We start from the raw sequence: 13,657 nt of genomic DNA, 5'->3' as shown, positions 1-13,657 counted from the left end.
ATTACATTCCAGCTCCACCGGATATAGTAATTGCACTGGTCTTTTAATCGTATGTCCATTGGGCAAGCGGACAGCACAGGCTCTCACCTTGCCATCTCTTCCAGGAAAGACTTCCATTATGATGCCCATCTTCCACATCAGCCGTGGAATTTTATCTTCATGCACTAATACAATAGTTCCTTTCTTCAAACAGGTTCCTGTTTTCGCCAGTTTGGAATGATGAGCAGATTTTAAATTCATCAAATAATCCTGCCTCCATTTTCGCCAGATTCTTTCTACCAGTATCTGTTGATGTCTAAATCAACGTGTAAGACTCTCCTTTGTTGAAGTTAATTTAGAGCTTCCTTGTGGCAATGATAGTAATCGTCTTCCTATTAAGAAGTAACCAGGGGTCAAAGATTCTGGCTCTCCTAGATCCGAGTATGTAAATGTCAAAGGTCCGGAGTTCAATATAGCTTCCACTTCTGTTATGACTGTCTCTAATTCCCTGAACGTCAAGGATGATTTTCCTAAGATTCTCTTCAGAAGAGCTTTAAGAGACTGAACCATATGCTCCCAAAAGCCTACCCACCATGCCGCCCTCTCAACTATAAATTTCCATTTGATTCCTTGCTTAGAGAACTCGTCTTGAACTTTATTGCTTTTCATCACCTCGTTCAATAGCTCTAATTTTTTTTTCGCTCTTTTAAAGGTTTTGGCGTTATCGGTGTACACTATTCGGCACAAACCTCTTCTCGCTATGAACCGTCTAAATGCAAGCAAAAATTTTTCTGTGGAAAGGTCAGCCGTAAGTTCTAAATGCACGGCTCTGGTTACAGCACAGGTAAACAGCAAAACGTATGTCTTAGATAATTCTTTTACACTTTTCACGTACAGTGGACCCGCGTAATCTATCCCGGAGTTTTCAAACGGAAACGCTTCTCGGCATCTGTCTGGTGGGAGAGGTACCATATCTTGCATGACAGGTTTAGTTCGAAATATCTTGCAGACATTGCAATTGTGCAGAACACTTTTAATTTTTCGACGAGCCTTCAGCAACCAAAATTTGTCTCTTATCTGATTTAAAGTATCTGCTATTCCTCCGTGCCCTACCACCTGATGACTGTGAAGAATAATTAGATCAGTCAAGTGATCTTTGTCGGGCAACACGATTGGATGTGCTTGTTTGTAATCCAAATTTGAATTTTCTAATCGTCCACCAACACGAATTACACCACTTTCGTCTACAAATGGATTGAGGGACCTTAGTTTTGATTCTGAACTTAATTCATCGTTGTTCTTCAATGCCCGTACTTCATTTGTAAAATTTCGCTCCCGAACACGTTTGATCCAATAAGTTTCTGCCATTTCCAATTCGGTAACCTGCAAACATCCTGATAATTTCGAGGTATTTTTAATATTGCTGATGAACCTTAAGCACCAAGCAGTAATTCGGTAAATTCGGTGTAAATTGCTGTAATTTTGGGTTTTAAATAAATCTTCGGAAGGTTCGGTAACACACGAATTTACGAAAACTTCCTTTGAAGTTTTTCTTAGTTCCTTGTTGGAATCTTCAATGTTCTTTGTGGGACATAAATTCGGTTTTGGCCAGTGTTCCATTTCTTCTTTCAACCACGTGGGCCCTTCCCACCATATGCTATTCTGCTTCAGATGTTTGACATTTTCACCTCTAGTTAGTAAATCAGCTGGATTATGTTCACCAGGCGTGTATCTCCAGTTCAAGACATCTGAATTCTTCTGTATTTCCTTCACTCTGTTCTGAACGAACGGCTTCCACCTTTTCACATCATTTCTAATCCAATGTAACGTTATACTAGAATCAGTCCACATATATACAATTAAATCAATGTCCCGAAGTTTCTTTTGAATGTAATTTGACAAGCGCGAGCCTATCAAAGCACCCATCAATTCCAATCTGTGAAGTGATAATTTTTTCAAAGGTGCTACTCGTGATTTTGATGTAATGAAACTTGTATGAATGACTCCATTTTTCGAATAACGAAAATACAGAACAGCCCCATAGGCCTTCTGACTCGCATCTGTGAAACAGTGTAACTGTAAACCATCCTTTATATCCCTTTTCCCAGCACCTGCAAACTGATGTCTTGGTATTTCCAAACTAAAAATATGAGCTAATTCATCACACCAGCTTTGCCAATTCTTTCTGAGATTTTCTGGTATTTCAGTGTCCCATGCTATCTTTTGTTCCCATAAATCTTGAAATAAAATCCTAGCTCGAATGGTGTATGGATTTAAAAACCCCAGTGGATCAAAGAAACGTCCTACAAATCTCATGGTGTATGGATTTAAAAACCCCAGTGGATCAAAGAAACGTCCTACAAATCTCAAGATTTCCCTTTTAGTTGGTATGTTATCTATCCTTTTGGCATCTTTTACCAACTCTTCAATTTCTATCAAAAATGTATCATTTGACTTATTCCATATGTATCCCAATACTTTAGAACAAGTCGAATCGTGTGAAAAATCTTCTTCATTCCATACCCTTTGTAAATTCGTTTCATTCGTTTTCCACTTCCGCATGTTAAATCCACCTTCTTTCAGTATGCGTTTAATATGTTCCGATTCCTCGAATGCTTCTGATTCTTCATCTGCTCCAGCGATTAAATCGTCAACATACATATTTTCAATTAGCATGGAAAATACGTTCGGATACTGTAACTTGTATTTGTCAACATGTACATTAAGAGTTGCTCTGAGAAGAAACGGACTAGATGTTGCTCCAAAAATTACCCTTGTCATACGAAGAGCCTTTATTTTGGTTCCATTTAATTTACCATCGTTCCATAGAAACTTGACTGCGTTTCTGTCTTCATCAGCAAGGGAAATCTGCAAGAATGCTTGTTCGATGTCAGCTGTAAACGCAATTCGATTTTGACGGAACTTAAGGAGCAATTCCAGTATGTCTGGACACATCTTAGGACCTGAATGTAAACAGTCATTTAATGACAAACAATTCTCCGCATGTGACGAAGCGTCAAAAACCACACGGAGTTTTGTAGTTTCCTTGTTTTCTCTTATAACGGCTTGATGCGGCATAAAATACGTTTTTGGTCCAATTTCAATGTTAGTCTCTTCGGCGATTCCTTCTTTTAAGTACCTATCAATTACTTCGCGATATCTGTCATACAACTGTTGATTATTCTGAAATCTACGACTTAAACTCTTAAATCTAATTTTAGCAATCTCCAGATTATCTCCTAGCTCATTTGAATTATGATTCCAAGGAAGGCGCACAATATAACGATTGTTTTCAAACTTCACAGATCTTTTGAAATTGTTGAAAACTAAATTATCTTCTAATTCGAGTTTCTTATCCGAATCATAATTTATCCCCATAGAATCGAGCTCCCAGAGATTCTTCAGCAACCTAGACAGTGATTCATTCTGTGTATCTTTATTATTATGAACCACAACCTTCATAGTATTCACATTACTTGGGAAAATTCCGTAAGCCCGTTCTGTTCCACTAATGGTCTAACCCAATTCTGTTTCAACCGCTACTAAGGAATTAGACAGTCTGTGAACCTTACCCGTAACTATCTTCCAATAAAAATCCGCTCCTATCAGTAAAGAAATTTTCGGCGGTTTATTCCCTTGTCCCCATTCATCGCAAAGTTGTATGCCCTGTTTTTTAATATGATTAACTATTTCATTTCTAGGGGAATGAATATGTGATCCATTAATGACAGGAATAATTAAAGCTTCTATTTTGATTTCATATCGATTCTTCGAATTACGCAAAATGAGCCTGGTTTTTTTAACATTCTGCGCTTCAGACGTCGTGCAACCGAAAGAGAATATTTTTATTTTTTCTTCTCCAATAACGGGAAGTTTTAATTTCTTACAGATGTCCTCTCTAATAAATGTTCGCTGCGATCCTAAATCAAACAACAAGCGAACGCTTTGCTGGCGCCAATTGCCTGTGTTTATAATTTCAGCTCGTGCTGTCAGAAGAAATGAGTTATTTGCTGTTGCGCAATCGGAAACAGAAGAGACTACTGCCCCTTGGACGGGACTCTTGTCTGACGGGTTCGTTTCGTCAGAATGTATCAATGTATGATGTCGCCGATCGCAAATACCACAAGTTAGTTTCGATTTGCACATCCTAACTAAATGGCGTCCTTTGAGGCACCTGAAACAAAATCCCCTTTGCCTCAATGCTTCCCTTTTTCTGGCACAGTTTTTTGACATGATTCTGACGTATGATTTTCAGAACAGAATAAGCAGCTATTAGATAGTGATGTGTTTAACGCTGCCGCTGAAGGAATTCTACCCTTATTATAATCCCGATTTCTTTCGCTGTCTCGAAAACGTTCTCTAAACTGCCGCTTATTTTCCAAATGGGATTTCTTTTCAGTGACTTCAGATTCTGTTGGCTTAATTAAAAATCCTGTACGTTCTCGACTTTCTATTTCTTTTCTTAGAAAATGGATCAAATTCGTAATTTTTGTCTGATTATCATCTTCATATTTCCTATTAAATTCTAGTGCTAAATCATTCGGAATCACCTTTATTAATATCGGATATAATAAGGTACTGTACGAATCCGGTAAAATATTACACGATTCTAATCCCCTAATTTGTACTTCACAACGATCATATAATTTTCGAAGTGCTGTCACATCGCCAGACCTTTTAACCGGAGTCAGAGTTAATAAATTGTTCATATGGGTATCTATTATTAGTTCTTTGCGTCCGAAGCGATCTTTTAATATTTTCACAGCCTTCTCGTAATTCTCCGCTGTTAATGTCAACCCTTGTATTGCAGTTTCTGCATCGGAAGTAAGAATTGACTTTAAATAGTTATATTTATCTACGGCATGTAGACTTTCGTTTTCGTGTACAGCTGTCTCAAATCGTGCCCAAAACCCGGGCCAACTGCACACGTCCTTTCCCGAAAATGTTTCCAGTGCCAATTTGGGGAGTTTAATTTTGTTCTGCGATTCAGTGACATTTCCATATGAAGTAGAATTAGCGCTATGTGGATTAGTATCTAAATATCTTTTCGCACGTAATTTCCAAATAATAATTTTACTTTTATACTCTTCTCTAGACATTATCTCATCTTCTAAATTTGTTACATCAATTAAAGTTTCAATACCATTATCCGCTAAGATTAGTTCTTCTTCTTTACTAATTAACTGAGCAACCGTTTCTTCAATTACATTTTTATCCCCCTCATTATCAATTTCTGTTTCTATTTTATTTATTAGCCTCGTAACTACTGCTCTTATAGCAGATCGTTTCTTTTTTAATTTTTCTAAATCCATGTTTTTGCTTAAGCAAAATCTATTAAATTTCAGTTCAAATTCAACCCAATGGCCCCACGTTGGGCGCCACAATATTATTATTTTATATTCTTTATCTTACTTCTAACTAATTAATCAAGGTAAAACAAAACTGCTTACCTTGTTCCAATGGGTTCGGCCAGGGCCACTGGATGCATTCTTCTCAGGGACTCTATCTGTAAAATCTTGAGAGGGATAATCCATAAATGATAAACTTTCTTAACACAAACATATTTAATGAAGGCGTTAACGGTTACATAAATTTTACATAATGAAAGGTTAAATGTTCGCACGACGCAGCGTGCGACTTCTCAGTCCCGAGTTCTCGTGATCTCTAGCGAGAGTTCATAGTTCGAGATGACGTCACTCAGCCATCGGATCTCAGCAAGAGTTGAGTTGCAACAGGGGGCAATAAAACCAGATAGCTCTATATCGCCAAGAAAGTGCAGGTAATTCGCTGTTTAATATAGCAAATAGGGCAAAAATTTTTACTACACATGCCAAAAACACAGCGATATAAATATCAGAATTTTCGAAGTCAAAAGCACTTGAAAACATTTACTGAATCTTGACATTAAAAATAGATTTCCATGAATTCACAATGCATTGAACTTAGAATGAAGACGACCTACACCGATTCCTAAAACTCTAGCGAAACTGCTCTTCCGTGAAGATAATGGCGGTGGGAATAAACTCAAAAATTTCAAGACAACCGATCGTAATTTCGTTTCATATATATCACAAAATTAATTACAGTAAGATCCCGCTTAACGCGGGGGATACGTTCCATCAAAGTAGAGCGTAATGCGAAACAGCGCTAAACGAGGCTATCTTTACATGTAAATATTGGGGTTAGGGAAGATGGCTAGGAAATTGGTCAGGTATTAAATTTAAAAAGTATGTTTTTTTAATAAAAATAAAACCAAACATTTATTTCTTAAAGCCCAAATTAATACCACATTATTATTTCTTGCAAAAATAAAAACAAAATATAAATAACAAAACGTAAACTTATTATAAAACGTATTCTTCTTGTAAACAAGAATATTCTTAAAAAAAAAAAAAAAAACAAATAAAATTCAAGTCAGTCATATTTAGTTAGCCTTCCGTGTTTTCAGTGTTCTGCCTTTTTGTGACAAAAGCATCTAATGTTGTTTGCCTTTTTCTTTTGCGTTGTTCTCTTAAAAGTTCTTCATAAACGGATAGAGCATCTCTAACACCACGCCTTACTTTTGAGCTCCTGTCATAATTCGTATCATTTTCAATGAATTGATCCATTATTTCAGTTATGGTAGACAAACTCCTTTTTACAAACGCCATCGAAAGTTCTTTTTGCTCTTCTTCTGAATCACTGCTGTCAACATTTTTGTTTTCTTCTTGTTCAGTTAATTCCTTGAGCTCATCATTAGAAAGACTAGCCGCTGCTTCTTGAATTATTTCTTCGACATCTTCCACATTTACCCCTTCAAAATATGTCTGTACAATACCGCACCAAACAAGAAATACAAGTACACTCTTTCGGATATGTATTTGAAACCTATCGCTGCATAATATTTCGGGGAATCCCCGTATGCTGCGAGCGATTTCTTGGAATCCCCGGGTTGAAATAAAATAGCGCTAAACCGAAACAGCGTTAAGCGAGGTCTTAAGGCCCATTCACACTTGACACTCAACGACGCTATCGAAGCTAACCGGCGCATGAAGCGCCGTTCACACTGGAACATATCGGAGCTAACGAACACATCCGACGCAAACAACACAGCCGGTCAGCTAGAAAAAACCAGTTTTTCGTCACTACGGGCCCAGTTGAAAAATCTGAACTTCACGCAAAACGGAGCTAGTCGACACATGGAACCGACCAATCAGGAGAGTATTTCAAATCATCATCAGCAGCTTGCGCGCTAAGTTCAATAAACAACATGGCTGAAGATATGAGCGACGATTGCAGTCTAATTGCTGAAATCCAGCGACATCCCGTTATATGGGATAACAGACTTAAGGAATATAAAAATAAAATAAAAAAAGAATGCGCGTGGATGATGATTGCGGATCGTCTCCATCGGAATGGTAAGTAATTTTCTTTTTTCTACATTTTTGTGTTTAGATTTTGAATCCGGAGTATTAACTGAATTACTGATATCAATGATCTCAGATAATATATCTATTTGTATTATAAAGTTAGCAATGAAATTAAAAGTAGTGAAAGCAAAACATGAACAAAAGCGTTAATGTAATTTTTGTCTTCCTTCTTAACTTTTCTCTTCATAAAAAGAAAGGTACTGTTTATTGCCTCATATAATAAAATAAATCGCACAAACTTTATAAATTCGCGCACTCTCTAATCAATTGGAATAAAAATACTATTAATAACAATAAAACATGTTTTTATTTTTCTAAATAATTTTTGATGATTTGGAACCTGTATACTTAATGACCAATTTTGAACAAAAGGAAAGAATAACCCCTTGCCATACTTAATTAGTCAACCCAGAAAAGAATAATGGTTATTATATAATACTGATATTTAGCATTCCCATTTTTCTCAAGTAATGATAATTATCTTAATATTTTAACTTTTACTGCTTTGAACTAAGTTCTAAAAACTTTACCTAATTGTCTTCCAGTTAATGCAATATCTCACTTAAAACATTTCCTAATTTTGCCTTGTAAACAGTTTGGGACAATGCTTTTAAACTTTTAATATTCATTTATTACAGTTGATGAGATTATGTACAGGTGGCAGAATTTAAGAAAATTGTATTCCAGAAAAAAAAGAACAGCCAAGAGTGGAGATGGGGCTAACTCTGTTCAAAAACCTTGGCCTCTTGCTGTCCAGATGTCTTTTCTGGCTCCTGTTGTGATTTCAAGAAAGTAAGCTATACTTCCATGTCTTCTAAAACACTGTATATGTTTTTTTTTTAAGGAACCTTCTTCTTGACAGATCATATAATTTTTTGAAAATGGATTTATTTACGATGAATTATATATCAGATTGCCAAAATAACATTTTTTATAACTGGTTGTTTACTGTGTTATTAAAAGTATTATGTCGATGATTAAGCCCTTATTTCAAGTTTGTGTTCAAATGTAAATAAACTGGCAGGACAGATAAGATCATCACTAGTATACAGTAGTGTGCTTAAATTCATAAAAATTCAGGTTTTCATACAAATGTAAAAAGCATGAGTTTCATTGTCTTTACACTAAGAATGACTTGTTTTCACCTGTTCCCAAAGCAGTTGTGTTGTAGACATGCTATTAATTACTGCTCGTAGGTGATAAGAAATTTACTTGTCTACCATTTATTTTGGAACGATACATTTTCACAAAACATAAATCTACTCTGTATGTTCACATTGGTATAAGCATAAAATAGTACACTCATTGTTCAAAAGCGGATTATTATATAATTTTTAAATGATTAATGATACACAAACTTAGATACAATGTCTTTTACTAACCTCATGCTGTTTTTGAGATAAAATGGTTTTAACTAATTATTTATTATGTTATGATCATTCTGACTTTTTCTGTTTATACAATTTTCATAAATTATTACAGCATATTAACCATTATTGTACTCATTGGTCTTCATATTCAAAATATAATTTCCCCAGTCATAATGACCATCTACTTCAGATGACTAGTTCTAAAAGTGATCAGTATTTCTGAGAACATATATATAAATACCACTAGCAAGTTTCATCTCTCAAGCACTATCATTACCACTGTCTATACATGTTCATTTGGAGGCGATTATACTTTTCTTTGTATGTAAGCCCTTTCAAGTATTTCAGTAAAAAAACTTCACACCACACGCTAGCCACATGGGTATTTTTCATAGTTTAGCCCAGGAGTAGGAACCTTGTAGCTGTAGTGCGCCAAACCAGTTTACTAATATAATTCATGATGCTGTACAGTAGGAAATATTTAAAACAATTTGATTCACACAGCAATACATGCAGAGTTAGGGAACAGAAGGCGAGAATAAAGATTTAGAGTTATATTATATATTACTTTAACAAAAGTGTTCATTAGAAAAATTAAGCACTGTGATGAAATTCTGGCAACTAAACTTTCCTGACAGTGCAGAGAGTAAATACAGGAAGATTTATCTTTGTCTGATAACTTTCTTAAGAGTGGTGTAGAGTGCCACTGAGAACTGTACTGTGTGCCATAAGTTGCCGATGCCTGGTTTAGCACGCATGTTATGTGAATACAAGACAGTTTTCTGTAGAAAGTCCTCTGTGCCTAACAAACACATGATGTCATGTATATGACACGTAAATAATATATATAACCAAAGATTCATCTGTTTGTCTAAATCTTATAATATTTCTAAATATAAGGAGAAAGAAATCCTGGTCATAAATTCAAGTTAAAATTTTATTAAATTTTTTTTTGAAAAATAAGAGCCCTCACTAAAAAATACTTTTTATCAAGTTCACTTTTTGGTCCTCTGTTTTACAAATTGTATTCAATGATTAAATGCATAATTTATCTTTAATATTTTTATATCCATTTTTTTCCATGTTCAACTGAAGATTAATAGTTATTCCCATTAATAATAAAATAATCATAGTATGACTAAAACAATTTGATACCCTGTTTTATGCATATAATGACATTGTTTTTATTGCATTAATAATGTAACTAATTGCAGAATTTTTAACAACAGAATAACTAACATATCAAACAGGAAATTTTTCTTAAAAATTCTATGAGTATTTCATTAATATTCATATTAAAAAACTCTCTTTTCGGGGAATATGAAACATAGGTAGCAATGAAGTTTACTTTTTATGTGACTTTGAAGCATTTTCTAAATGTTGAATTAACAGGTCAAACGTAATGAATAGCCACTGAGCTTAACCATCATGGACACTTAACAGAATGCTAGATATACCCAGAAATTATTTAAAATTATTTTTACTTGTTGCTAATACCATATCAAAGAGTGACATTGTGTTTTCTATCAATGACATGAAAATGTTTTTGCTTCTACAAATTAAAAGCTTTTAGAATTGTTTCCCCTTTTACAAAAGTAAAATAATTTGTAAAATGAAACATTTTTTTTTTTTTTTTTTTTTTTTTTTTTTTTGCAGAACAATCACTAATGATATTTGGAATGAGGAGATGGAAGAAAATATGGAGCCAAGCCTCAATAGTTCTGTACATGACTCAGAATTCGACTTGAGTGCCACTGTTCCTTCTGATGATGAAAGAGGTGTAACCGATTTAGAAAGTTTATCAATAATGACAGACAGGACAGAGGCAATGACAGAAAGGGTCGATTTTAGCAGAGAAGCTGCTATGACAGGCTCCAAAACATCTGCATTAAAGAATGGCGATTCAGAATCCAATGTCTGCACTAAAAAGAGGAAAAAAGATGCAACAGATGAAATTCTGGATTTCATGAGAAGTACTACCTCTGTATTGACGGAAAAAGATGATGATGATCCCGACAGAAATTTTTTACTGAGTATGCTACCGGATTTTAAAGAATTAAGCAAAGAGGCAAAATACAAAGCCAAAATGCGTTTTCTGAGCTTATTGCATGAGTTGGGAAAATAAATAAAGTAGCTTCAACTCTTCCATGCTCATTGACTTCATTTTTTTATTTGCTACATAATATATTACTTGCGAAGAGAAAAATGTCTTTTTTTTATTATTATAGAATATTACTAGTATGCAATAAATATATGAAATTAGCTTAAATAATACATAATTTACATACAAAAAGAAACATAAAGAAAGCAGAAAAACTAAATAAATTTATTTTGCCAGGGAACAGTTCCTTCTTCATTAAAATAATGCATGAATCTTTCTCGAATGGCAGCTGCACATTCGGTAGCATTATTGGCACCTTGTCTACCAACTGATGGTAAATGGCTCTCGTCTTGCCTCCACAGACCTTCTTGAACAGATCCATCTTCAAACATAGAATCTGTGTATCCAAATGGACAGTAGCTCTTTGCAGCCTTACCCATTTCATTTCTCATCAGAAAATTATGTAAGCAGCAGCAAGCAAACACAATTCTATCTGCTCTGTCTGGCTGAACGTTGAGAGTGTTTCGAAGTACTCTCCATCGAGCCGTCAAAATTCCAAATGCATTTTCGATGCACCTCCTTGCTCTTGCCAGACGATAATTGAATATTCTTTTATTCCGAGGAAGGAGTTTCCCTGGGAATGGCCGCAACATATTTGTTTTTAAAGGAAATGCTTCATCTGCAATAAAAACAAATGGCAAAACCTTGTTACTTTCAGGAAGCAATGCTGGCTCAGGTAAAAATTTTGAGTTTTGTAATTTTTGACCTAACGAAGAATTGGCAAAAACTCCACCATCACTAATTCGCCCAAAATTTCCAATGTCCACATACAAAAACCTATAATGAGCATCAGATGCTGCCATTAAGACAATGCTGTGGAATCCTTTATAATTGATATAGGACGATCCTGCATTTGGTGGGGCTTGTATAGCAATGTGTTTACCTATAATGAAAGGGAAAAAAACACTATCAATAAAAACATATTTTATAAGATTTCATCATTCGTGAATCTTTGTGAATATGTAATAAAGATATGATAAATTACAATCACAATTATTTTCTATTAAGAAGAAAATTTCAATGCTGAGAAAAGATTATTTTGTTCATATATCAAATTTCATTAAAACATAACACTAGATTTTGTCATTTATAGTGTTTAACTAGAATACTAAATATCATTATTTGTAATGTCATAGGTGTAATTATATATTCAATAGCATTTAATTAAATAATGAACTGCCAGGGTCAATACTTTATTTCAAAATAAAAGGTATGCCACTAACCATCAACTGCACCAACACAGTTAGGAAAATTCCACTTGTATGAAAAACCATCTGAAACTTCAGTCCAATGGTTTCGTGAACGTATTTCAGGCAAACACAATAGGCCTAAAGTCTGACAAATTGCTTCACAGGTCTCATGTATAATACTGCATACTGTCGATTTGCCAATTCTAAAGCTAAAGGAAAGATCTGCATATGTTCCACCAGTAGCTAAAAACCTTATAAAAAAAATAAATAAAAATACATATTTATTCTGAAATAAAATATCTGAAAAATAGAACTGGTTTGCCATTGTACACATGAAAAAAGAAAAATCTGATATATTTGTTAAACAATTTGTTAAAAATATTTGTTAAACATAAGCTTGTTTTGGTAATTTTAGTTCATCAACTGTTTGTTTGAATATTTATGCGAGTCTATTTTCAGAACTTTTATTTATTTACTTTTTTTTACTCAAAATGTGTTTTAAATAACTTTTTTCAAAACAAGCAGGTTTTTTTAAAAAAAGGACCAATAGTATATATGATAGAAAAGTAAACTCATTTTGCTTATATTTAGTAATAGATAAATGCAACTATAACTGGAAAACACAACTTTCCAAAAACAAATATCAGCTATCGTATATTAGCACAAGATGTACCTGATATTTCATAAGCATATTATTATAGCAAATAGAAGGGTAAAAGTATATTTACGGGTAAACATTGGTAATTTTTGGCGGTACATGCATACAGAGTTTGCACAATTCTTTGACTTGTTACTTTGGCTTTGTGTATCTAAAATCACCGCTACGCAAAGCTAAAATAACAAGTCAAAGAATTGCACAAACTCGGTATCCATCTGACACACATACCTTTCATACATACCTCCCTCATGTTACATACATCTATTTATTTTACCTTACAAAAGTAAAGAAACATAATGTATACACTACAAAGTCCATAATCCAAACTTGTTGGAACATTGGCGATTCCGGATTATAGATCATCAATTTAAATCAGGTAAGATGGCATGCAGAAATCATACAATTAAAAATATGAAACTGTAATTTATGAAATAAAGAGCAATTATGATCTAAAGGGTATCAAAATTTACAAAAAAAAACTTAATATTTATTTGTTTACTTTATTAAACATTCATCATTTTGTCATATGGTCACTTTTATCATAACGAACCCTTTTTCTGTTAGTCATTGCAAGTGGGGTGTCGGAATTCACAAAATATTCAAAAAGTTCCTTTTTCTTTTTGTTTATATACAGTTGACTTTCCAATGTCATACTCATCGCATAATTTTGAGACTTTATCCATTTTTTGCAGCAATTCCAATTTTTGTTTGATGGACATCGAAACATGCTTTCGCTTTGTAGATCCTTTGGCAGCTCCTAAATTTGAAACTCTTTTTGACATAATCAAATGTTCAAACTTACTTTTTATAAAATTGCTCTAACAGTCTGCAAAAAATAATAAGCCGGATCCAATTAGAAGATTAAGGAACAGCGCAATCTGCAACATTAA

At 34.1% G+C, this 13,657-nt stretch overlaps 1 protein-coding gene across 1 annotated transcript; it reads left to right on the top strand.

Moving 5' to 3' along the window:
* The first annotated feature begins 6,407 nt into the window (after positions 1-6,407).
* LOC118193199 (uncharacterized) lies at positions 6,408-10,918 on the top strand. Its single transcript, XM_085813559.1, has 3 exons — positions 6,408-7,376; positions 8,027-8,180; positions 10,415-10,918. Exons 1-3 carry the CDS (start codon positions 7,229-7,231, stop codon positions 10,881-10,883), a joined length of 771 nt encoding a protein of 256 aa, XP_085669685.1. The 5' UTR covers positions 6,408-7,228; the 3' UTR covers positions 10,884-10,918.
* Positions 10,919-13,657: the final 2,739 nt, after the last annotated feature.

The sequence above is a fragment of the Stegodyphus dumicola genome, chromosome 3, assembly GCF_044657685.1.
Source record: "Stegodyphus dumicola isolate Sdum_Otavi_A_Nest chromosome 3, ASM4465768v1".
Classification (NCBI taxonomy): Eukaryota; Metazoa; Arthropoda; class Arachnida; order Araneae; family Eresidae; genus Stegodyphus; species Stegodyphus dumicola.
The sequence above is the reverse complement of the archived record's forward strand: the minus strand, read 5'-3'. Positions and strand labels throughout refer to the sequence as shown.

Excerpts from the sequence above, each read along its gene's own strand:
- LOC118193199 (XM_085813559.1), top strand. The coding sequence starts at position 7,229 with ATGGCTGAAGATATGAGCGACGATTGCAGTCTAATTGCTGAAATCCAG. Across the intron at positions 7,377-8,026 it reads GGATCGTCTCCATCGGAATG|TTGATGAGATTATGTACAGG; the intron begins GTAAGTAATTTT and ends CATTTATTACAG. Across the intron at positions 8,181-10,414 it reads CCTGTTGTGATTTCAAGAAA|AACAATCACTAATGATATTT; the intron begins GTAAGCTATACT and ends TTTTTTTTGCAG.